Below are 26,655 nucleotides of genomic sequence, written 5' to 3'. Positions count from 1 at the left end.
AGGGAAGCAAGAGGAAGGAAAGCATTTATCCATTCATTTCCAGGCTTTCCATACATGAATACAAAATAATTCCCATGGGAGTCTCTCACTGTTCAGTCGCTTTAAGCAATGACTGTAAAAATCTGCATTAATTGGTCTTTATAGCAGGAGTTGGAATAAGAGGTAGGATTGATGGGCCTCTGAGGTTTTATACAAGAGATGCCCAATACTCTAGGTGGATACTGTTGGGAAGATGATAAAGGGTAGAGGTTTATGGGGTTGAGGAAAGTGTAGGGTGGCTGAGTCTACTATGGTAGCATCCTAATTTTTTTCTTTCTCTTGGTTTTTCTTTTTTCTACTTTATCTTGCATATTTCATTAACTTTATCATCTTGTTGTTCACAGACATATTAAGTATTTTCTAACTTTGAAGCTTTGTTATTTGGAAAATTTAATTATACAAGGTACCTCATTCAAAGAAAGAACCAGACGACTAAGACATCAGTGAATTAGATATTCCCAGACAGAGATTCTAAAAAAATTTTTCTGTGTTATTGTCAAATAATCTGGGTATAATGTAAATTTTTCATAAATACTTATGAGAGGAGGTATAGAATAGAGTTCTCTGGATTAGAATCCCTGGATTTAACTTTTGGATTTTTACTTAATAGTTTTATAATATTTGATTCAATGGGCTAATAGATATAAGACATTTAGAACAATGCAGGACTGGTAGTAAATTTTCTTAGATGTTAACTAGTATTATTTTCATTGTTACTTTTGAAGATTGTCTTGGTTGAAAACTTGTAATTGAACAGAGTGCGTGTGTGTATGTGTGTGTGTGTGTGTGTATGTATGGACATTATTTTAGTTTGTATTTTTATTTTTTATTGTAAGAGGTTCTGAAATAGTGAAATTTAAAGTCTGAAATTGTAGGGGCACCTGGGTGACTCAGTCGGTTAAGTGGCTTTCTCTCAGGTCATGATCTCATGGTTCGTGAGTTCGAGCCCTATGTTAGGCTCTGTGCTGACAGCTCAGAGCCTGGAGCCTGCTTTGGATTCTGTGTCCTCTTCTCTCTCTCTGCCTCTTTCCTGCTCGTACTCTTTGTCTCAAAATAAATAAACAGTCAAAAAAATTTTTTAAAGTATGAAATTGTATATCTATTTGATTTAATTGTTACTTAAAATATTTTTGATATATACTTTTTTTTTTTTGGCTTACAATCTAGGTCATTTCATATGTTGTTATTTGTAAATGCTCTTTACTGTATTGTTCTTTCTCTTTTCTTATGCAGGACCAAAAGATCTCAGATTGCTATAACTGAAGGTATATTTGAACTTCCAAATCTCACAATTCAAGCTACAAGAGCACAGACACTTCTGCTGCAAGCGATATATCAAAGTTGGTCTCATATTGGAAATGTCAACTCTTTATCAGTGAATGAAGCTTTGATGAATGAAGTTTTCCAAACTATAGGTAAGAGCACGATCTTATTCAAATCCATAAGTATAGCCTGCTGAAATTAAATTGTGTAGTGTATTTCTGTGTAAGTGGATATTTATAACTCCAAAAAAATTTCAGGATATGAGGTAAGCTGTTCAGTTTTATTCCCTGCAACCAATTTCTGGATATATTTTACAGTTTCAAGAGATTATTTTTTACTAGCATCTTGCACAATTAATCCTTTGGCCTCACATGGATAACTTCTGAGGGGATCAATATAATGTGTATGTTTGAAATGATAGCCAGTATGTTTGGTTAGTAAATTGGAATAAAGTTATTGATCATGATACTTTAAAACATGGTAAGCAAATTATCTTTTTTGTGTACTCTTACACCTTGAATGAATGAGTTAACTACTAAAAATAAAAGATCTGCTTTGATGCCAGGATAGGAGATACTATCTTTATCTTGTCACTTACTTTACAGGCAAACAAAAAAACTTACAAAAGGTTTGCTTTTTGTAGTTGTCTCTGTTGAAAGTAATCTTGTTAGTTTTGTCAGTAACACTAAAGTAGTTTTGAAAGAAGGATATATTTTTATTAAATGTAATCATCATAAATAATAACCTGTTAATTTTCTACTTCATTTGCGTATGAGAATAAGACATTGGCTTTTTTGTTCTTTTGATGCTTTTGAACATTTTAATTTGATATCTTACTATGGGGAAATAGAAGTTCTAAAAAAGAAAAAAGGCATTATAAGTAGAGCCCCGCCCTTTTTTTTACAGTGTTTATTTCTGTGTGTGTGTGTGTGTGTGTGTGTGTGTGTGTGTGTGTGTGAGAGAGAGAGAGAGAGAGAGAGAGAGAGAGAGAGAGAGAGAGACAGGCAAAGCACAAGCGGGGGAGGGGCAGAGAGAGAGGGAGACTCAGAATCAGAAGCAGGCTCCAGGCTGTCAGCTGTCAGCACAGAGCTTGACACAGGGCTCAACTTAAGAATGGTGAGATCATGACCAGAGCTGAAGTCAGATGTGTAACCAACTGAGCCACGCAGGCACCCCTGAGCCCTTCTTTTGACATGCCTAGTGACTAATGTAAAATTTTATATAGTTGTTTTGTGTCAGGTTTTATGATTCTGTAAAGAATGACAAGGCAAATGTTTCATTAGCCTAGAGTTGTTAACTTAGATCTTATGAAAGGCCTTTAAATTCTCTGAATCCTCTGAAATAGTATGCAAGTTTTAGTGTGTGTATGAACACATACACCTTCTCCCACACACATAAACATATTTGTAATCTCTTTTTAAATTGATTCTTTTATTAAATGTAGTGACTCTATCCCTCAGTCTTTTGATTTAAATCTATTTTTTCTTACATTAACATAGTTACAATTAACTTTCCTTTGTTTCACATTTGCTTGTACTTCCTCTTGCATTCTTTTACTTAAAACTTGTTTGTCTTTATGCTTTCGGTACATGTCTTGGAAACAGCATATAGCTAGATATTTTAAATGAAGTTTTATAGTCTGTATTATAGCTAGTGAATTTAATCAATTTAGGTTGGTTTGATTGTTTTGTGACTGGTTTTATCGTCTTATTTTTTGTTTCCTTTTGTACTGTTTTAACTATGCTTTTTAAAAGATTGCTATTTTATTTTCCTATTTCTCCTTGATTAGAATTTGTATGTTGCTGTTGAATTATTGGCTTAAACAATAACTGCTGCTTGGGGAAAAAACTCGTTGTCATTACCTTTAAAAAGTTAAATGTGGAGTTACCATATGACCCAGCAATTTTACTTGTAGTATACACACAAGATTATGTGTCCACCAAAATCTTGTATATGAATGTTCATAGCATTATTTTCTTTTGCATTTAAAAGTGCTTATTTTAAAAAGATTTATATATTTAAGGTATTCATATTGTTGTTTTGATGTATATGGTGAAACGATTACTGTAGTCAAGATAATTAATCTATATATTTCCTCACAGTTACTATTTTTTTTTTAATGTGGTGTGCGTACACAAAATCTATCCTACCAGATTTCCAGGATACAGTGTTAGTTATGGTCATCTGCTGTATATCATATTGCTAGGTCTTACTGATTCTACATGACTGTAATTTTGTATCCTATGCCCAACATCTCTCATTTCCTCCACTTTCCTTCCCCTGGTAACCACTGTTACTTCTGTCTTTGTGTCTATGAATTAAACTTTTTTAGATCCCACATATAAAGGAGGTAAAAAAACATTATTCTTTATAGCCAAAATGTGGAAACAACACAGATATCTATTAACTGATGAATGGATAAGCAAAGATGTTTTATCTCTGTACAATGGAATATTTTCAAACATGTAAAGGAAGTACTGAAACATGCTATAATATGGATGAACCTTAAAGTATCATGCTAAGCAGAAGAAGCCAGATGCAAAAAGTCACATATTATGATTCCATTTTTATGAAATGCTTACAATAGGCAAATCCAGAGAGACAGAAAGATTAATGGTTGCCAGAGTCTGGGAAAAAGGAGGAATGGGGAGTAACTGCTATTAGACATGAATTGGTTTTTGTTTTTGTTTTAGCTTTTTTTTTTTTTTTTTTTTTTGGTGATAAAATGTTCTGGAATTAGATAGTGGTGATATTTTTACACTTGTGAATATGCTGAATTGCCCTTAATTGTGTACATTAAAAGGGTGATATTATATTAATTTATCTCATTAAAAACATTTTAAATTGTTGAATATTAGGTAGACTACATTTTTATGTGCTATGGTCTGAATGTCTTTGTGCTTCCCAAATTCATCTGTTGAAATTCTTATGCTCAATGTGATGGTATTAGGTGACGGGGCCTTTGGAAGGTTATTAGATCATGAGAGTGGAGTCCTCTTGAATGAAATTAATGTTTTTATAAAAGAGGCCTCAGAGAGCTCCCTTGCCCTTTCCATCTGTGAGGACACACCAAGAAGTTGTTGGTCTGCTACCCAGAGGCCTACCATGAGGCCTTAATTGGCAGACATTTATCACAGTCTGAAGTTATCTAATTCATTTATTTATCAAATTTCTTTTTCCTGAGGTGTTCACTCCAGAGTTTTTTTTGGGTTAAGTAGCTTAAGTTGTCTGAAAATTCATACTAATAAGCAGGTGATAGTGTTAATTACTTCTATAATTTCCCTTGTCTCTAACCAAACTAATTAGTATTTCCATTTTTGATTTTATCAAATGGATTGTGCTATGATAAAACATCTTATATAAAATTTCTTGGCCTCCCTGTTTGGGTCAGTTGGTTAAGTGTCCGACTTCAGCTCAGGTCATGATCTCACTGACAGCTCAGAGCCTGGAACCCACTTCGGATTCTGTATCTCTGTATCTCTCTGCCCCTTTCTGCTCGTGCTCTGTCTGTCTGTCTGTCTCTCTCCTTCAAAAATAAATAAACATTAAAATATTGAAAACAATTCCCTATCTTGGAAATATTTTGTCCTAACAGTAGTGGCACAGATAGTACAAAATGGATCGGACAAGTAACTACAGGTTAAGTGATTCATAACCTGATTTTTTGTCATTGAGAAACCTAAAATTAGCATAACCAATTTTTATAGATTAGGGAAAGTCAGGAAAATGGAATGATGTTTGGAGGTTTCTTCTCATTGCCCAGGAATTGTATTTTTTTTTATCAAATTAAGCAGCAGTAATTGATAATAGATGATTTAAAATGATCAACTAAAGTATTTTTAAAAGGCCCCATTTCCAAATGGCCAGCTTTCTTATATTTTTTTGCTCTCCCCAGGTCTTACTCTGTTTATTATATTCTTCTCTTTTTCTTTCTTTTTTTTAAATTTAAATTTTAGTTAACATACAGTGCAATATTGGTTTCAGAGTAGAATTCAGTGATTCGTCACTTATATACAACACCCAGTGCTCATCACAAGTGCCCTCCTTAGTACCCATCTCCCATCTAGGCCATCTCCCACCCACCTTCCTTCATCACCCCTCAGTTTGTTCTCTAAGGGTCTCTTGAGGTTTATTTCCCTCTCCTTTTTTACCTGCTTCCCATATGTTCATCTGCTTTGTTTCTTAAATTCCACATGAGTGAAATCATAGGGTATTTGTCTTTCTCTGATTGACTTATTTTGCTTAACATGATACACTCTAGCTCCATTCACATCATTGCAAATGGCAAGATTTCATTCTTTTTGATGGCTAAATAATATTCCAGTGTGTGTGTGTGTGTGTGTGTGTGTGTGTGTGTGTGTGTATACACATGTATATCTCACATCTTTGTCCATCAGCAGTTGATGGACATTTGGTCTCTCTCCATAGTTTGGCTATTTATAATGCTACTGTAAACATTGGGGTGCATGTACTCTCGAATCTGTATTTTTGTATCCTTGGGTTAAATAGTAGAGCAATTTTTGGGTCATAGGGCAGTTCTATTTTAGATTTTTGAGGGACCTCCATACTGTTTTCCAGAGTGGCTCCACCAGTTTGCATTCCCACCAACAGTGCAAGGGGGTTCCCCTTTCTCCATATCCTCCCTAACACCTGTCGTTTCTTACGTTGTTAATTTCAGCCATTCTGACAGATGTGAGGTGGTATCTCATGGTTTTGATTTGTATTTCCCTGATGATGAGTGATGTTGAGCATCTATTTATGTGTCTGTTAGCCACCTGGATGTCTTCTTTGGGAAAGTATCTATTCATGTCTTCTGCCCATTGTGTTTTGTGTTTTGGGTGTTGAGTTTGTAAGTTCTTTACAGATTTTAGATAATAACCCTTTATCAGATATTTCATCTGCAAATATCTTTTCCCATTCTGTAGGCTGCCTTTTAGTTTTTTGTTTCCTTTGCTGTGTAGAAGCTTTTTATCCAGTAGTTCATTTTCCCAATACTTCATGTTTGGTTTTGTTTCCCTTGCCTTCAGCAATGTGTCTCATAAGAAGTTGCTGCCTGTGTTCTCCTCTGTGATTTTGATGGTTTCCTATCTCACATTTAGGTCTTTCATCCATTTTGAATTTATTTTTGTGTATGGTGTAAGAAAGTCGTCCGGTTTCATTCTTCTGCATGTCACTGTCTAGTTTTCCCAGCACCATTTGTTGAAGAGACCGTCTTTTTTCCTTTGTGTATTGTTTCCTGCTTTGTCAAAGATTATTTACTGTATAGTTCCGGTCCATTTCTTGGCTTTCTGTTCTGTTGATCTATATGTCTATTTTTGTGCCAGTACCATAGTGTCTTGATGACTGCAGCTTTGTAATCTAGCTTGAAATCTGGAATCGTAATGCCTACAGTTTTGTTTTTCTTTTTAGGATTATTTTGGCTATTGGAGGTCTTTTGTGGTTCCATACAAATTTTAGGATTGTTCTAGCTCTGTGAAAAATGCTGGTGATATTTTGATGGGAATTGCATTAAATGTGTAGATTGCTTTGGGTAGTTTAGACATTTTAATAATGATTGTTATTCCATTCCATGAGCATGGAATACTTTTCCATTTCATTGTATCATCAATTTCTTTCAAAAGTGTTTTATATTTTCAGAGTATAGACCTTGTACATCTTTAGCTAGTTTTACTCATAGGTATCTTATTGTTTTTGATGCAATTGCAAATGGGATTGATTCCTTTATTTCTTTTCCTGCCACTTTGTTACTGGTATGTAGAAATGCAACAGGTTTCTGTACATTGATTTTTATATCCTGCAACTCTGCTGAATTCATGTATTAGTTCTAGCAATTTTTTTTGATGAAGTCTTGGATTTTCTATGTAGAGTATCATGTCTTCTGCATATAGTGAAAGTTTAACTTTTTCCTTGCTGATTTGGATGCCTTTTATTTTTTTTTTTTTGTTATCTGATTGCTGAGGCTAAGACTTCCAGTACTATGTTAAATAGTAGTGTTGAGAATGGACATCCTTGTCTCATTCCTGATGTGGGGGAAAGGCGCTCAGTTTTTCCTGTTGAGGATGATATTATCTGTGGATCTTTCGTACATGGTTTTTATGATACTGAGGTATATTCCATATATCCCTACTCTGTCGAGGATCTTTATCAAGAATGGATGCTGTGTTTTATCAAATGCTTTTTCTGCATTTATTGAGATGATGATATGGTTCTTATCATTTCTTTTATTAATGTGGTATATCATGTTGATTGATTTTGTGAATATTGAACCAGCCCTGCATCCCAGGAATAAATCCTGCTTTATCATGGTGAATAATTCTTTTAATGTACTGTTGAATTCAATTTGCTAATATCTGTCGAGAATTTTTGCATCCATGTTCTTTAGGGATCTTGGCCTATAATTCTGTTTTTTAGTGGGGTGTTTTTCTGATTTTGGAATCAAGGTAATGCTGACTTCATATGAGTTTGGAAGTTTTCCTTCTCTTTCTATTTTTTTGGAACAGTTTGAGAAGAATAAGCATTAACTCCTTTTTGAATGTCTGGTAGAATTCCCCCGGAAAGCCATCTGTACCAGGACTCTTGTTTGTTGGAAGATTTTTGTTCAAATTTTCTATTTCTTCCTGTTTCAGTTTTGGTAGTTTGTGAGTTTCTAGGAATTTGTCCATTTCTTCCAGATTGCCGAGTTTGTTAGCATATAATTTTCCTATTATTCTCTTATCATTGTTCATACTTCTGTGGTATTGGTTGTGATCTCTCCTCTTTCATTTGTGATTTTATCTATTGGGGTTCTTTCTCTTTTTGATAAGTCTGGCTAGGGGTTTATCAATTTTGTTAATTCTTTCAAAGAAGGAGCTCTTAGTTTTGTTGATCTGTTCTGTTTTTTTTTTCCTGTTGTTTGTATATCATTTAATTCTGCTCTAATCTTTATTATTTTCCTTCTTCTACTGGCTTTAGACTTTATTTGCTGTTCCTTTTCTAGCTCCTTTAGGTGTAAGATTAGGTTGTATATTAGCGACCTTTCTTGCTTCTTGAGATAGGACTGAATTGCAATATACTTCCATCTTAGGGCTGCCTTGGCTGCATCCCAAAGGTTTTGGACTGTCGTGTTTTATTTTCATTTGCTTCCATGTATTTTTTATAAAATTTCTTCTTTAATTTTCTGGTTAACCCATTCATTTTTTAGTAGGATGTTATTTACCTCCATGTATCTGAGGGCTTTCCAAGTTTTTTCTTGTAGTTCACTTCAAGTTTCATAGAATTCTGTTCTGGGAATATGCATGGCATGATCTCGGTCTTTTTGTACTAGTTGAGGACTGATTTGAGATCCCTCCAGAAGAATTTATAATCTACTGCTTTAGGATAATATGCTCTGAATATATCTGTTAAGTCTATCCAGTCCAGTGTGTCATTCAAAGCCATTGTTTCTTTTTTATTTTCTGCTTAGTTGATCTGTCTGTTGTAAGTGGGGTGCAAGTTCCCCTGCTATTACTGTATTATTAGCAATGAGTTTCTTTATGCTTATAATTGATTTATATATTTGGTGTTCCAAGTTGGGGGCATAAATATTTACAATTGTTAGATTTTCTTTTTTTTTTAATTTTTAAATGTTTGTTTGTTTGTTTGTTTGTTTATTTATTTATTTATTTATTTATTTATTTTGGAGAGAGAGAGCAAGCAGGGGAGGGGCAGAGAGATAGGGAGACACAGGACCAGAAGCAGGCTCCAGGCTCTGAGCTGTCAGCACAGAGCCTGACACGGGGCTTGAACTCACTGGAACCATGAGCTCATGACCTGAGCTGAAGTCGGATGCTTAACCAACTGAGCCACTCAGGGGTCCCAAAGCTAAATCTTTAAATAAAAAATCTAGAAGAATTATCAGTCTGGTTCATGGGATTGCATGGTTTCTTTTATTTATTTATCTATCTATCTATCTATTTATTTATCAATTATTTCTTTTCACTAGTCCAGATTTTTAAAAAAAATTTTATATGTATTCCAGTATTGTTAACAGTGTTATATTAGTTTCAGGTGTACAATATTAGTGATTCAACAATTTTATACATTACTCAATGCTCATCATGGTAGGTGTACTCTCAATCCCTTTTACCTGTTTCATCCATTCCCCCATGCATCTCCCCTCTGGTAACCATCAGTTTGTTCTCTGTAGTTAAGAGTCTGTTTCTTGGTTTGTTGCTCTCTCTTTTTCCTTTATTTGTATGTTTAAAAAAATTTTTTTAATGTTTATTTTTGAGAGAGAGACAGATAGACACACAGGCAGAGTGCAAGTGAAGGAGGGGCAGAGAGAGAGGGAGACTCAGAATCAGAAGCAGGCTCCAGGCTCTGAGCTGTCAGCACAGCTCTGTGCTGAAGCTCAGAGCCCGATGCAGGGCTTGAACTCACGAGCCATGAGATCATGATCTGAGCCAAAATCAGACACTTAACTGACTGAGCTACCCATGCGCCCCTCCTTTATTTGTATTTTTGTTTCTTAAATTTCACATATAATTTCCAAAAAGTGAAATTATATGGTATTGTCTTTCTCTGACTGACTTATTTCACTTAGTATTATACTCTGTAGCTCCATCCATGTTGTTGCAAATGGCAAGATTTCATTCTTTTTTATGGCTCAATAATATTCCATATATATACTATATGTATACATATATAAATATTTGTGTGTGTGTGTATATATATATACACACACATTGTCTCTATCTGTTCATCTATTGATGGACATTTGGGCTGCTTCCATAGTTAGGCGATTGTACATAATGCTGAAATAAACATGGTGCATGTATCCCTTTGAATTAGTGTTTTTGTATTTTTTGGGTAAATGCCCAGTAGTGTGATTGTGGGATCATGGGGTAGTTCTATTTTTAACTTTATAAAAAAACTTCATACTGTTTACCACAGTGGCTGCACCAGTTTACATTCCCACCAACAGTGCAAGAGGATTCACCTTTCCCCACATCCTCACCAACACCTGTTGTGCTGTTGGTTCTCACCATTCTGACAGGTGTGAGGTGATATCTCACTGTAGTTTTGATTTGCATTTCCCTGACGATGAGTAATGTTGAGCATCTTCTCGTGTCTGGTAGCCATCTGTATGCCTTCTTTGGAAAAATGTGTATTTATGTCTTCTACCTGTTTTTTAACTGGGTTATTTATTTTTGGGGTATTGAATTTGCTAAATTCTCTATATCTTTTGGATACTAACTGTTTATTGGATGTGACATGTGCAAATATCTTCTCCCATTTTGCAGCTTCTCTTTTAGTTTTGTTGATTGTTTCCTTTGCTGTCAGAAGCTTTTTGTTTTGATTAAGTGCCAAAAGTTTATTTTTGCTTTTGTTTCCCTTGCCTCAGGAGACCTATCTAGGAAGACGTTGCTATGGCCAAATATCAGATAAATTACTGCCTGTGTTCCCCTCTAGGATTTTTATGGTTTCCTGTCTCACATTTAGGTCTTTAATCCATTTTGAATTTATTTTTGTGTATGGTGTAAGAAAATTGTACAGTTTGATTCTTTTGTATGTTGCTGTCCCATTTGCCCAACTCCATTTGTTGAAGAGACTGTCTTTTTTCCATTGGATTTTCTTCCCTTCTTTTACGATGATTAATTGACCATATAGTTGTGAGTTCATTTCTGGGTTTTCTATTTGTTGTATTGATCTGTTCTATTGTCTATTTTAATGCCAGTACCATACCATTTTGATTACCACAGCTTTGTAATATAACTTGATATCTGGAATTGTGATACCTTCGGTTTTGTTTTTCAAAATTGCTTTGGCTATTCAGTATCTTTTGTGGTTTCATACAAATTTTAGGATTGTTTGTTCTAGTTCTGTGGAAAATGCTTTGATATTTTGATACGGATTGCATTAATTGTGTAGATTGCTTTGGGTAGTATAGACATTTTAACAATATTTGTTCTTCCAACCCATTAATATGAAATGTCTTTTCATTTCTTTGTGTCATCAGTTTCTTTCATCATTATTTTATAGTTTTCCAAGTACAGATCTTTCACCTCTTAAGTTTATTCCTGGATATTTTATTGTGTTTGGTGCAGTTGCAAATGGGATTGTTTTCTTAGTGTATAGGAATGCATCAGATTTCTGCATGTTGATTTTGTATTCTGAGACTTTACTGAATTTATGAGTTCTAATAGTTTTTGGTGGAGACTTTATGGTTTCCTGTATAGAGTATAATGTCATCTGCAAATAGAGTTTTACTTTGTCCTTACCAATTGGGATATTTTTTATTTCTTTATGTTGTGTGATTGCTGTGGCTAGGACTTCTAGAACTATGTTGAATAAAAGTGGTGAGAATGGACATCCTTGTCTTGTTTCCGACTTTACAGGAAAAGGTCTCAGTTTTTTCCCATTGAATATGACGTTGCCTGTGGATTTTTTATATAAGGCCTTTATTATGTTGAGGTGTGTTCCCTCTAGAGCTACTTCGTTGAGGGTTTTTTTTTTTTTTTTATCATAAATGGATGTTCAACTTTTTCAAATGCTTTTTTTTCATGTGTTGAAATGATCATTTGGTTTTTAAAACAATATTTTTTAATATTTTTATTTTTTTGAGAGACAGCGCATGAGCAGGGGAGGGGCAGAGAGAGAGAGAGAGAGAGAGGGAGGCATAGAATCCCAAACAGGCTCCAGGCTCTGAGTTGTCAGCACAGAGCCTGACACGGGGGCTCAAATTCACAAACTGTGAGATCATGACCTGAGCTAAAGTCAGACGCTTAACCGATTAAGCCACCCAGGCTCCCTGAAATGATCATAAGGTTTTAATCCTTTCTTTTAATGATATGAACTGTCATCTTGATATTTTGTGAATTTTTATTTTTTTTTTTTAAATAAAAAATTTTTTAATGTTTATTCATTTTTGAGACAGAGCATGAATGAAGAGGCAGGGACAGAGGGGAGACACAGAATCTGAAGCAGGCCCTAGGCTCTGAGCTGTCAACATTGTAGATTTAGATTTATCTATAATTGAATTCCTATTTTACCATTTCATTTAATTGTAGATTGTGACTTAGTAGTTGGGTTTGAAATTAACTTTGTTGGTTACTACCAAGAGTTTATAAACAAAAAATGTAATAAAATAGAATGAATATAATATAGTAAAAGTATTATGCTTATTTATAAACATGAAAGAGATACATTGTTAGTAAATAAATTATTACTCTCAGTTTTTCCTTGGGGAGAATAGGGATTAAAATTCTGTGCAATTTCCTCATGAAATTTGAGTTTTGGAAACTGGGAGGACATGAGAAATGCCTCAATAACAAAAAGAAAATCTAGTATTTTTCCAAAGAGAGAGAGAGTTCAAAGAATTTGATAACAAATAATTAATGACATGCTTTTCAAATTTTAAAAAGCCTTACCTTGAAAATGTAGTATTGATATTTATGCATTTCCAGAAGATGTGCTGTGGGATGGCACCTTGTTACTGTCAAAATACATAATCAACTATAAGACATTTCTGGAAAATTTTAAAAATGAACCTGTTTATTCTGAAATCTTGATAGTGAAAAAATATGCTTATTGATTCCCTGATTATAATAACAGAAAGCTCTTAGTGAAGAGTGGCTAGTGATAAGTAGTAAAATAATAAAATTTTATCAAAGGAAGCAAATTAGCTTGATAGTTAAGTTTTATATATGTCCTATTTATGCTGCATTTTTACATAAGAAAACTAAGGATAGAAAGCAAAGTTATTCTTGGTTTACAAGTATAGAATTATTTCACAATTTCATTAATTTTATTTTATAAAATACCTATTTAACCGTATTTTTCCTTTTAATAACTGAAGCTGTTAAACAGGTCTGTGTGTATAAAATCCAATAACATTAGATTGAATTTCATTGGTTCTTAAGAAAAACAGAATATTGCAGCAACTTTGTGCTTCAGTCTTAATTGAAATGTTGGAGTAATAATGGTGCTTCAGAAATGCGTTATCGAATTGAATTTCAAATGTCAAATCTACAAAATGCCTTTAGGTAGAAAAGATGTTTTCTTTAAAGTCTCCCTTATGTCACAATAACAAGAGATGATTTTAGTTTGTTGAATCAATTAGTTCTGTTGAGAATATGTGAATATTGAATAATAATACATGTTTTATAAAGCTACAATGACTTTTTCTCAGCCCTTCCAAAAATCAGAATTAAATGAGAAGATATTAGAATAACTAAAAGAAAAGGGTGCCTGTGTGGCTGTCAATTGAGCATCTGACTCTTGATTTCGGCTCAGGTCATGATCCCAGGGTCATGGAATTGAGCCCTGTGTCAGGTTCCATGCTGAGCATGGGGCCTGTTTGGGAATCTCTCTCCTCTGCCCCTTCCTTCTCCTCGGTGTGCTTGCTCACTCGCTCTCGCGCTCTCTCTCAACAACAACAAAAAACCTAATAAAATATTCTGTGCTAATGCTTGTTAAAAACTTAATTTTGTGCATTGAATATTGTATCTGTATTATATATGTTATATATAATATTACATATCATATATAGATATTAGTATAGTTTAAGTCTTAATATCTATGTCAGGTTGTAGGAATATTTTCACCTTTTAACAACTGAAGTTTAGGAGAGATTCCTGAATTGTAGTGTGGAAAACCTGTCAGTAATTATATGTTACTGTAATTATATAGTTACATATGTAACTAATTATATGTTAAAAGGAAAGTCATTTGTTTCATTGAATTTCATTTAGCTTTTTCATCTGTATAATGGCTGTATCATCTTCTTACCTTCTCAGAGTTCTTGTGAGTACAAAATAGACTATTTTTTGTGGAATTGATTTGTTGTTATTGTTTTTTCCTGGATATAGAATCCTGCTGGAATCCTACATATGGGGATACTATATATCGAGGTTGTCCCTAGGCATACGTATGAAGTTCATGGACACAGATAACCCATGTGAGAATTGGGGTCTCACAGATCCAGTGTGCTAGCTGAGAAGGTATAGGGTAAAGGTAAATTCATAGAGTAAGGCAAAAAAGTAGGATAATGAATAGTGTATTTGATGACCTTCAAATAAAATTCAAGACATTGGTTAGATGTACTTGTTTGGATTTATTAAGAAACTGTACATTGTACCCCTTTAAACAGCTATTTATAAGAGGCCATACTTGGTTCACAGAAACCTATAATGAACCTATAATACTGTCTTCTGCTAGGGATTCCAAAGGGGAGTGGAGCAGCAAATCTTATAAATGGATGTTGCAATGCAGTGGGATAATAGAAATATGAAACCTTATCCTTTTATCTACTTGTACGTACTTTACAGCTGTCAACTAAACATTTTCCCTCTAGTGAGCTGCATGATGCAGGGACTGGATACCATAAAACTTACGTGAATAGCCTGAATTCGCTCACCTTTTTAGGTTGATGTTTCTCATGGTTTAATTTCACTGGCTTTTTACCAGTAATATTGATGTTGGCAGGTTATATATCCTGTGTTATACATGTGAAGATTTATGCTTAGAACAATTTAGTGTTTTTCCTAAAAATCATCCCACAGATATTCACCAATTAATTCGGTTAAGCTTAAGGTCCTTTGGACTTTCCTGTTGTATTACTTCTGCTACATCAAACTACCTCTCTGGTAAATGAGACCAGAAAGACAGTAATATAATTAGTTTGCTAGTCCATCAGAAATTAAATAAAAAAATAACAAATATTAGAAATCTTACTAAAATAACTTGTAAAGAATAAAGCAGAGATGTTAAAGTTGCAATAAATATATTTTAATTAGAATTATTGAATTATGTATTTTTATTCATGTTTCTGATGGTTCTCAAATCATTGAGATCCTAACCTTTGTCATTTTCCAGACGATAAAATACAAAGTCACACCTGGCTACTTTTTGTTCAGGGAAACAAGGACTTGGCTACCACTTTTTCCTTATGCAGGTAGTTCATTGTTTTGTTCAGTGTAGTTCCATTAATCTGGTATTTATAGGAAAATTTCTTTCAGACTTTAAAGCCTATGCTGAAGGTGATCAAATGGACCTTTGAATCCCTCATTTAAGTGATGTCTTAATGTTAAAATAAAAATCTCCTTTCCAGAATCTAACTGTAAAAGTATTTTATGCAAGATTTCATGTGGGATACCTTAATGGTTGAATAATAAATTTTACCTCATAAAAATGAAATTCAATAATACAGTAGCTTTCTCAGCTCAGTAGCATCTGGTCTATTCTCATGAGAGCCAATATTTTCCAACTCATTAGGATCATGTCGTTCTGTATGTCGTCAACATTGACTTAGCCAAGCTACCTTTACTTACATAACCGCCAAACTATTAAATAGGTCTCTTGTGGAGTGAAGTCAAATATTCCTCTTACTTTACTTCTGCCTTAGAAGAGGGGAAGAAAATGTACATACTGTAACATTTAAACATCTGGTCTAAAACCACATCAGTGTAACTCTGAGCAAAGTTACGGATATGGTATTCTTCCCAGGTGTGCATATAAAAAGGGTTTTGGAGTTGTTGAATAGTTCTTTAACCATTTAGGAAAAGGATTGTGATATAGTGATATGCTTTTTCTGTTCCTCTGTTTGCAAACTTATTTTCCTACACCTAGAAAAACACCTCCAATATGTTCTAAAATACATATTTTGAGCTATTATAAAGGTTTTTTCCCCATTAAGACATTGGCTATAAATTTATCCTAATCTTAAAAATAAAAATGAGTTGAGTTAGATTTATATTAAGAGGTATCAGTAATACTTCTTGATATTCAAATTGGGGTAAAAAGATTTTACTTATGTGAATCTTGTATGTTTTAAAGTGCCCTGTATGAATTTTGCATTAATATGAATGTTGAATTTAAAGATTTGATTTCACTTGAATTTGTGTTCACATATTGAAAGTTACAATATACGTGGTAATCATTAAGAAACGAAGAGCCACACAATTATTCATTTTTCTGTGAGTACAGTTTAAAGAATTAAGAATGTCCTAAATATTTTCTGAATATGAGTACAATCCTAGGTAATAAATCAGATGGGCTACTTTTGTGTTTAAATGAATAAAGAGAGGAAGGAAGATGAATGCTCCCTCAGAATCCTGTTTGATTAGCCTCACTTGTACATACATGTTCTGGGAATCAACATTCTCTCTCTGATTTTTCCAGAACAGCGTAGCTCATTTTACATTAGAAGTTTCTGTGCTTCACTTCTAATCCTTTGTCACAGAATTCTTTTATTGACTCCAGCATTCTCAGACTCACCTTCCATTGAGCTATGTCCTCTTGAGGTATACTTCTGTAGCACTCTACGTTATTCTTAGTGTTGACCACCATTGGATTTCACTGGATCCGGTCTCAAGTTGTTTTTGCAGTGTTTGTGTATACACACATTATACTCTTAGATTCAGTGACCGTATGTTGGGATATTCCTGAAACTATTACAGAGTTGGATGTCTGGGAGTTGACCAGTAAACTTACATGTTACAAGGGCTTAAAAAATAAAGCTGCTTACTTGTCTTTCCTATTGGTATGGCATTCTTTGGATTACAAAATTAAGGGTATATGTGACAACTATCTCAGATGACCAGTGACTGAGGGACAGGAAATGGTGCTTGGTTGTAGGAGCCTACCAGCCAGACATCTTTATTTTCCATAAGCCTACTGATTCTTACTTTTACTCCCATCCTTGTTTTGAGTGTAAGGTGAGGCAGCCACTGCTACGGAGGGAATTAGATAGACCTTTTATAGTTAAAGATGAAAAAAAAAAAAAAAAAAAAAAAGACTAACTTTGCCATGTAAAGCTAATTTTAGAGGTATCCTTATATAATGGGCAAGAGTTCAGATTGTATGAAACTATGAGCCTTTTCTGTTAGTATGCTAGTATAGTGATTTTCTCCTGATTTTCTCCCTTACTTCTTCAAAAAATTTTTTAAATGTTTGTTTATTTTTGAGAGAGAGAGAGACCAAGGAAGGGGTAGAGAGAGAGAGAGAGGGGGAGACACAGAATCAGAAGCAGGCTCCAGGCTCTGAGCCTCACAAACTGCGAGATCATGACCTGAACCGAAACTGGATGCTGAACAGACTGAGCCACCCAGGCGCCCCTCCTTTATTTAATTTCTTTCAGTTTTATTGAATTGGGTATACAGCACTGTATAAGTTTGTGTACAGCATAATGACTTAAAGTGTCTTCCTGTTCAGTTCTGATGCGTTTTGTTTGTTTCTTTTGCCTAATTGCTCAGGGTAGGCCTTCCAGTACTATTTTTAATAGGAATGGTGAAAGTGGGCACCCTTGTCTTATTCCTTATCTTAGAGGAAAAGCATTTAGCATTTTGGCATTGAGTATATTAGCTGTGAGCTTGTCATATAAGGCCTATATTATGTTGAGGTATGTTTCTTCTATACTATACCTAATTTGTGGAGAGTTTTTCATGAACAGATGTTGAATTTTGTTAAACACTTTTTCTGTGTCTATTGAAATGATTACATGTTTTTTTTTTTTTTTTCTTTAATTACCTATTTTGAATCTTCCTTGCATTCCAGGGGTAAATCCCACTTGATCATTATGAATGATCTTTTTAACGTACTGTTGAATTTGATTTGCTACTACATAATTGAGAATATTTGCATCTATTTTCATTTGGGATATTGGCTAGTAGTTTTCTTGTGGTGTCCTTATCTGGCTTTTGTATCATGGTGTAATGCTGGCTTTGTGAAAAGAGTTGGGTAGTGTTCCTTCCTCTTCAGGTTTTTTGAATGAGTTTGAGAACCTTGCTGTGAACCCTGGGCCTTATTGGTTAGAACTTGCTGTCTTGTTGAGGATGGATGATTGGATGATGGATGGATGGAGTAGCTGTGGGTGCACAAAGCCTTAAACACACACTTGCACACAGATTGCTAAGGGGAACAATTTCAGTGAGCATTTCAGCCTGAGGTAGGAGTGTATATGTGTGTGCCTGTATGGAAAAAAATAAGTAAATTTTAATGTTTGGATGTATTCAAGAAGGAACAGCATGGAGGCAGTGAAATCAGACCCACCCTTGGATTCTGAATTTCAAGATATTGGAAGGACTGTGCTAGACGGCCCTGATGAATTACGTATTAGGGCCTTTGTTCAATACATCACTGAGTAAATTGAGTAACCAGCATTGTGCCCTGTGGAGCCTCTTGACAAGACCATGGCAGGACCTGATGGTGGGAGTGGAGTCGGGTCAGGTCAGTGGTTTGTGGTTTGGAGAATCCTGAGGAGGTGGCTTTATGCTCTCTTCCCTGCCTTCCCTGGCCCTTCATTTCTTGGATGATGTTTCTGGCTCACCCTTCGTAAATGCTGCACTAAGAAAACAAGAGTGACTCCATCACTCTTTTATTCAAGAACTGTTGGGAAGGAAAAATAAGATAAAAACAGAGAGGGAGGCAAACCATAAGAAACTCATAAATGCAGAGAACAGAGTTTCTGGAGGGGAGTTGAGTGGGCGTATGGGCTAAATGGGTGGTGGGCATTAAGGACGGCATTTGTTGGTATGAGCACTGGGTACTATATAGAAGTGATGAATCACTGGGTTCTACTCAGGAAACTAATACTACACTGTATGTTAACTAACTTGAATTTAATTTTAAAAAGTATGAGACTCCTTTTTACTAGGGTCATAACCTGTCTGTATTGATACTTTATATTAGAAATGTTGGTATAAAAAATTTCTGCAAAATAAAGTATTTCTAAATAACTTGAATAAATTTTCGGGTATCAGAAAGAAAAAAAAAAACACTGTCAGTGACTTCTCATTGCCCTCATGATAAACTTTAAAAACTCCTGAGGCACCTGGGTGGGCTCAGTTGGTTAAATGTCAGACTTCAGCTCAGGTCATGGTCTCATGGTTTATGAGTTAGAGCCCCGCATCAGGCTCTGTGCCGACAGCCTGGAGCATGTTTGGGATTCTCTCTCTGCCCCTCCCTGCTTCCCCCTCTCAAAATAAACAAAACAAAACAAAAAAAAAAAACTTAAAAAACAAAAAACAGAATACAAAAAACAAAGCTCCTGGGATAGCCCGTTAGGACCCAGGGCCTCCCCAGTCTCATACCTCATGTCAGAGTCAAATCTCACATACCTTGCTTTTCACATTTCTTTGCCTTTGCTAAACAAAGCAAAGCAAAAATGCTATTGATTACTTCTTTTCTATTTTGACATTTAACATTAATATTAGTATTTAGTGTTAGCATTAGTATTTACCCTGCAAATACTTTTTGTTCATTCACCAAGCAGAGTTATTTTTTCTTTTTTGGTGTTGCTGTGATTAACATCTGCTCAGTTCAGATTCATAGTACCTAGTGAGTGCTAGTTTTGGACTCTATTTTCAGATGTCTTCCAGTCCACCTGGGAAATACAGTATTTAATTTTTGATTACACACATCATTTTATATTGTAATTACTTTTGTATTGAGGTTTATGACAAAATCTATCATGCTGTAATCATATTTAGACACATCTTATGAACTGCCTTTCAGTTATGACCACTTAGTTGTAATAACTAGATTAAAAATTGCAGATATTCAGTTAAAATAAATTTAATAAGTGATTGGTTTTAATTATCAAACACAATAACATTTAATCCAGATTTTAATATAAAAAGTAAATAGTCCTTTGACAAAAATGATTTTGGTAAGTAATTACAAACAGCTTTTTTCTGTTTTGGTAAAATTTAATTGATGGTGAGAGACAGCATTTGAAAATTTCATGTGTTATTAGATTCACATTGTAAATTGAAAAGCAGAATTCCTCATTTCTTCCCTATCTGATTTAGCCTGCCTTTGTAGATCTTCTCCCATAAGAAGTAGTCACTTTTTAGTAATTCTTCACTTCTTTAATGGCCTGCTTGCTATCCACACTCACCTTACTATTCTCTACAGGTAGAACTACTCAATCTCTGCATTTTTTACAGCTTTGAGGTTTGAGCCTGTCATTAATCTGAGGGTTATTTAAGGAATACACAATCAGGTGACTCAGGAGTATCTACTCCTTTGCAGTTAATTGTTTTGACAGCGTGTCTTAGCTCTTATTGATTGAATTTCTAGTCGAGTTCGCCAAGCTGTCTTGTTGAACTGCCATTTGAGTTGCGTTGCTTGATGCCAGTTTGTTCTGGGCTACATTCTGTGTCTCATCAAAGAGTAAGGTCATGAATTTACCCTTCCAGACTATCATAGATTTTGGAGGCTTTTCCTTAATTTTAGCCCACTACATGTGGTATTCCCAACTAACTGTTACGAGACCTATTTGAAGGCATCTACCTGCTGGCTGCCTACCCCCCCCCCCTTTTTATTAAGATAATTATTGATTATATTACATTTGCTTTCTGAGATACCTACTTCATTATTTCTTATTGGACGGATTTATCTGTTCTATCATTTATCTCAACTTGTGTATTTTTCTCCATTCTCTAGATCAGGAATTGTCAAATATGGCTCACTGCTTGTTTTGATAAAATTTTATTGGCATATAACTACCTTTATTCCTTTAAATATTGTCAATGGATATTCTTCTCCTACAAGATCAGGATGGAGTAGTTGGAGTAGAGACCATATAATCCACAAATCCAAAAACATTTACTATGTGGCCCTTGCCAGAAAAATTTTGTAGACTCCTGGTATAGTTTATAGGCTTGTACTTTTTATTTGGTGCCTATTTAAAACATTGTACTTTTTATTTCTTAGAGATTTTATGAAAAATTACCATATTTATTCTTGTGATATCCATGTAATTTTTCAGTTCACTTAATCATATATTAGGCAGAGGACATTCTGGACTTCAGATAATCTTCCTAGTTAACTTGTTTTCATTTTTAAACTACCATTTTGTTAAAAGTCTCCCATCCAAAAAAGATGGGATTAAGTGATTATGGTAATTGATACCTTCAACTTGTGTTTAATCATTTACCCATAGTGCATCAATCACCAAGTATTGTCAGATTTATTTTCTTTAAAAAAATTTTTTTAATGTTTATTTTTGAGACAGAGACACAGAGTGTGAGTGGGGGAGGGTCAGAGAGAAAGGGAGACACAGAATCGGAAGCAGGCTTCAGGCCCTGAGCTGTCAGCACAGAGCCCAATGTGGGGCCGTAACTCACGAACAGTGCGATCAGACCTGAGCTGAAGTTGGACGCTTAATCAACTGAGCCACCCAGGCACCCCTGTTGGATTTATTTTCTAAGTACTTTTACAATACATCCATTTCTCTCCATCTTTATCTTGACACTTGAGGGCAACTTCATCATTTCTTTTTCCCCTTCTGATCCATTGTCTAACATGTACCAGAGTGAGCTTTGAAAATTCAGATGTGACCGTAGCACTCTTTCTCGACTTTCTATTAATTGTAGGATAAAGACTCAAATCTGGCCCTGTACTCCATTAACCTTGCAGCTTCTCAAAGGAGCTGTGCTCCTTTTTGTCTTGGGGCTTTTCTTAAGACATCCCATCTTGCTGCAATGTTCTTCTCCCTCTATTTCACCTATTTACATATATTATCCTTCAGAGTCCAGCTCAAATGTCAGTTCCTAGGAGGATCCTTCTTCAAGTAGAAAATAGGTTCCACGAGGGCAGGTGGCATGTCTCATTTATCCTGTTCTATCCTCAGCAACTAGTGTTTGCTTTGGAGAATGTCTACAGATGGAACGTCTGCTTTTGTCTGCTTTTTTCATGATGAGCATTCAGAATGGAAATAGTTCACAAATTTTATCAATTCCTAAGATTATCCCTCTTCTTCCCTCCTACCCCCGAGCATCTGCAGTTTAGTGGATGGGAGCTAGGAGATCTGTCCTGAACAAAGCTGGAGTTCTGTCAGTAACTAAGAGAGGGGAAAGAGTTTTAGGTAGACAGTTAACAATCTCTTCATTCTAAGATTTTTTCATGTCTCCCTTCTGGATACATGCCTGATTGAATGATTTTGATTGTCTGAAATAGCAAACTGCGTGTGACACTCTTGTTCACTGTGCTTAAGCTGCAGTGATCTTCTTTCTGCTCTGTTCTTCAAATATATCATACTGTCTTCTATTTCAGAGTTTCTACCATGTTGTACTCTTTGCCTGTCCTATTCCTCCCTTTTTTGTTTGACTTATCTCTGTTTATCTTTTGTCTTTCAATGTAGACTTCATCTGTCTGTACCTCACTACCCTCTCCCCACCCCTCTAAGTCTCTTAGGTAGCTGTTCCCACATTACTTTCCAAATGTATTAAGATTGTTGTTTACTTGTCTCTTTTCCAGAGGAATATATTCTCATCCTAGCACATCACATGAGTAAATGGTTTAAATATTGGGCTTGGGGAGGAAAAAAAGGAGGAGGAGGAAGGAGAGAATGATTAAAATGTGTATAACATCTTAGGGGCACCTGGATGGCTCAGTTGGTTGGGTGTCCGACTTCAGCTTAGGTCATATCTCACGGTTCCTGAGTTCGAGCCCCATGTCGGGCTCTGTGCTGACAGCTCAGAGCCTGGAGCCTGCTTTCGATTCTGTGTCTCCCTCTCTCTCTGCCCCTCCACCGTTCGCACTCTGTCTCTAACAAATAAATAAACGTTAAAATATTTTTTTTTAAATGTGTATAACATCTTCTAGAGTTATATATGTAGTAACTCAGAAATGTGCTGTCCAGTATGGTAGCTGCTAGTCACATATGGTTATTGAGTATTTACATGTAGGTAATTTGAATTGAAATGGCTATAAGTATAAAATACTTGATTCAAACACTTTTTGTAAAACAAAAGAATGTAAATTTTTTTGCATTGAGTAAAAAATGATAATACCTGTCACTTGGTTAAATAAAAATTTTATTAAAATTAATTTCACTTATTTAAAAATTTTTAAATCCTATTACAACAAAATTTTAAGTTTTGTATGTGGCTCACATTAGATTTCTATTAGCACTTACTCAGAAAGTGAGACATGGATGTTTTACTTTAGTTTGAAGTCCTAAGAATTTGGAATTTGGCTGTAATCAAGTAAAAGTAACTAACTGAAAAAAATCAGATAAGTTAAAAAAAATTTTTTTTAACGTTTATTCACTTTTTTTTTTTGAGACACGGAGACCGCGTGAGTGGGGGAGGGGCAGAGAGTGAGGGAGACACAGAATCTGAATCAGACTCCAGGCTCTGAGCCATCAGCACAGAGCCCAACATGGGGATCGAACTCACAGACCGCGAGATCATGACCTGAGCCAAAGTTGGATGCCCCACCGACTGAGCTATCCAGGCGCCCCTCAGATTAGTTTTTTTTTTTTTATTTAAAAAAAAATTTTTTTTAACGTTTATTTATTTTTGAGACAGAGAGAGACAGAGCATGAATGGGGGAGGGTCAGAGAGAGAGGGAGACACGGAATCTGAAACAGGCTTCAGGCTCTGAGCAGTCAGCACAGAGCCCGACGCGGGGCTCGAACTCACATACCGCGAGATCGTGACCTGAGCCGAAGTCGGACGCTTAACCGACTGAGCCACCCAGGCGCCCCAAGATTAGTTTTTTAAAAAAAATATTTTGTATTAGAACTAGTTTGGGGGCAAAATTGACATAAGATTTGCTCTTTACTTTTTCATCATTTAGATAAGCGTTCAAAACAATTATAAGGGATCACTTGGCAGGTTTATAAAAATGTAGTCCGTGTATGCTCCATTTAATAATAGTAATAATATAATAATAATAATGGCTAACATAGAAGTGAATACTCTATGCTTAGTACTTTTCTAGTGGTTTCTGGATTTTATCTCATTTAATTCTCAGAGTAGTTTTTTTTTCTAAGGTATACAATTAGTATTACCTTTCTTCAGATGCAGCAACTGGGGCATTAAGGTATAAAGAGGTATTAAGTAATATGCTCAAGGACAAAGCATGTTTGAATCTTAATTTCCATATCTGGTACTGATAGTACCTTTGAAGATGATTTGGAGGATTAAGTGAAGTAATATACTTTCAGATCTCTGGTCATGTGGCCTATCACATACCAGGCTTTAATAAATTTATTATTTTTTAAGTAATCTCTACACCCAACATAGGGCTTGAATTTACAACCCCAAGATCAAGAGACACATGCGCTATTGACTGAACTGGCCAGTCTCCACCAATAAGTATTTTTGATTTGAATCAAATTGAAAATATATATAGTTTTTACTTTATACTATTTAGTTGTAGGATGTGTAGTGTTTAGTGTTCTTTATTCTTTGTAATAGAGTATTGAATTTCAGAATAGAAAAGAACACAAATATGAAGCTTAGGAACCTTACTATCATAAAACATATATGAATTGTCTCCTTTTCTGTGAAAATCCTTCCAGGATAGAAATAGAGGTATCACTATTATCAGCCCACCACCCTCACCCCCCCCCCCGCCAAAACAACAACAACAACAACAACAACAACAACAACAACAAAAAACCCCAAAAACCAAAAAAGAGGAAAATAAATCTAGTCTTGCTAGCAGCTAGGTTTGCTTTGGGCCAAATCTGGTTGTATCCTTTTGTTCACTTATCATTTATGGCTCCTTTTGTACTATATTGCTGGATTTGAATAGTTGCAGTAGAAATCCTCTGACTCACAAAACTTAAAACACTATCTGGTCCTTTTCATTACATTTTTGTCTGATCTGGGAGTGTATCAGTCCAATAAGAGAATCCAGTGACTGAGCCATAATTAAGCTTGAAATCTAGGTTTCCTTTGGCTGGATGGCTACCTGGAAGGTATACCAATTAGTCTTGTTAGGCACTACTTTAGGGGGAGAGTAAGGTACATCCTGACCAGGAATGGTCAGGGTAGAATCCTGACATTTCAAAATAGATGTATTAGAAGTCTACAAACAGGTTTCCCGGCCAGATCTGGCCTACGGCCTGTCCTTGTATAGCTCACAAGCTAACAGTGCTTTTAAAATAATTTTTAAGAGTTGGGCTCAGAGGAGAAATCATGTGTAGCGCACAAAGCCTAAAATATTTACTTTCTGGCCCTTTCCAGGCAATGTTTGCTGACCCTTTGTCTTTATAATCCCCACTCCTTTTTTCCTGATCATTACCCTGGAGGTGGTCAGGAGGAGATGTACCCTTTGTTAGAATAGCTACATTTAGTGACCATACTACTTTACTGAATTATGTGGACCCAAAGAAGGTGAGTGAGGTAGAGTCAGAAATTTTCTTCCGTTGATTTATCAGGAGGCCATATCTTGCTTGACAATATTAGATGCTTGTGGATTAGGAAGGGAGCACAGAATGTCCATCAACTATTCCAACTTTTGACCTGTTGTGTGACCTTTGTAAGAGAAGGCATGCCACTATTAGCTGGTAAATGGTCCTAAATGCCAAAAAATAGGTAACAGCTTAATTTTGAATGCCAAATTGGTATGGCCAGTGATAGCTGATCAGACTGAATGGGAGTTAGGGGTTAAAGGTGTGATGTAGTGAGTTTCTGAAGAGTACCCTGGACATGGATGGGGTCACAGTACCTAGTGCAACGTGGCCTTCACCATGTTATAAATTTGGTAACTTTGGGTAGTTAGTTATGAGTTGGCCTTATTGTGGTAACCTCCGCATCAGAAACAGAGTCCTTTATGCACAATCTCTGATGGTGAAAGTTTAGGCATATCTGATGCAATGATGGATCCAGGCAGCAGTGGTGGCAGTCGTGGTGGTGCAGGTTGAATCAAGTTGGTCTTGGAGAAAGGGCCCCTGCTGTGGGCATCAGAATGAATAACCCAGATAATTTGATCAGCTGTGATTTTTTTTTTTCCAGTTTTTTTTCCCTCCTCCTGTAGTTTTCATTTTCTGTAGTATCTTTTTTCTAGACTTTGTGATACCTAATCTTTAGCCTTTAATCTGCCAGTTTGTAGTTTCCCAGTGGCAGACTAAAACAGGCCAGTAACTGAAGGGTCAGTAAATTAAAACAAGATTTATCATGGTACCATTAGGCAGTTAATTATGAGAATGGCCTCAAATTTTGCTTACTGAGCTGGTTTATACATTGCTGGAGCTGATGTTGAATGGCAGTAGTAGCACAGTGGACACCGTTATGTTTCATTTTAGTTGAACCCTCAGTGAATCACATCCAGGCCTTTTGGGGAACCTCTATATGTCAAATACCCCGTTAAGACTATGGCTTTGCTTCAGGATGGAGTGGAGGTTAAGGTTCTTCTGGGGGAGGGCGGTAGCTGCTGCTTTTTCATGTAAATCCAAAATGTTGTGGCCAAGCCTGGTATGCTGTTTTTAGTTTGCTATTTCCATTTGACTAGGGATAGCTATCTTACCTGAGCTGAGTCTGTTATGGTGTCTACCTTCAAGTTAACAGTCCACAAGTCCAAATTGAGCCAGTCAAATCCTTGTTTGGGATTTTTGAACTTGGAACTAGAGAAAATGAGGTTAGTTTTGTCTGCTGG

At 35.5% G+C, this 26,655-nt stretch overlaps 1 protein-coding gene across 14 annotated transcripts in view; it reads left to right on the top strand.

Moving 5' to 3' along the window:
* VPS13B (vacuolar protein sorting 13 homolog B) overlaps positions 1-26,655 on the top strand; it is an 805,502-nt gene that overhangs the window by 154,709 nt on the left and 624,138 nt on the right. For all 14 annotated transcript variants that reach the window (XM_049633567.1, XM_049633568.1, XM_049633569.1 and 11 more), the window contains exon 17: positions 1,273-1,454. In XM_049633567.1, the coding sequence (XP_049489524.1) occupies positions 1,273-1,454 (182 nt within the window). The remainder of the gene's footprint in view (positions 1-1,272; positions 1,455-26,655) is intronic.

The sequence above is a fragment of the Panthera uncia genome, chromosome F2 (genome assembly GCF_023721935.1).
Source record: "Panthera uncia isolate 11264 chromosome F2, Puncia_PCG_1.0, whole genome shotgun sequence".
NCBI classification, from domain to species: domain Eukaryota; kingdom Metazoa; phylum Chordata; class Mammalia; order Carnivora; family Felidae; genus Panthera; species Panthera uncia.
Note: the sequence above shows the minus strand (reverse complement) of the source record. Positions and strands in the feature narration are given on the sequence as shown.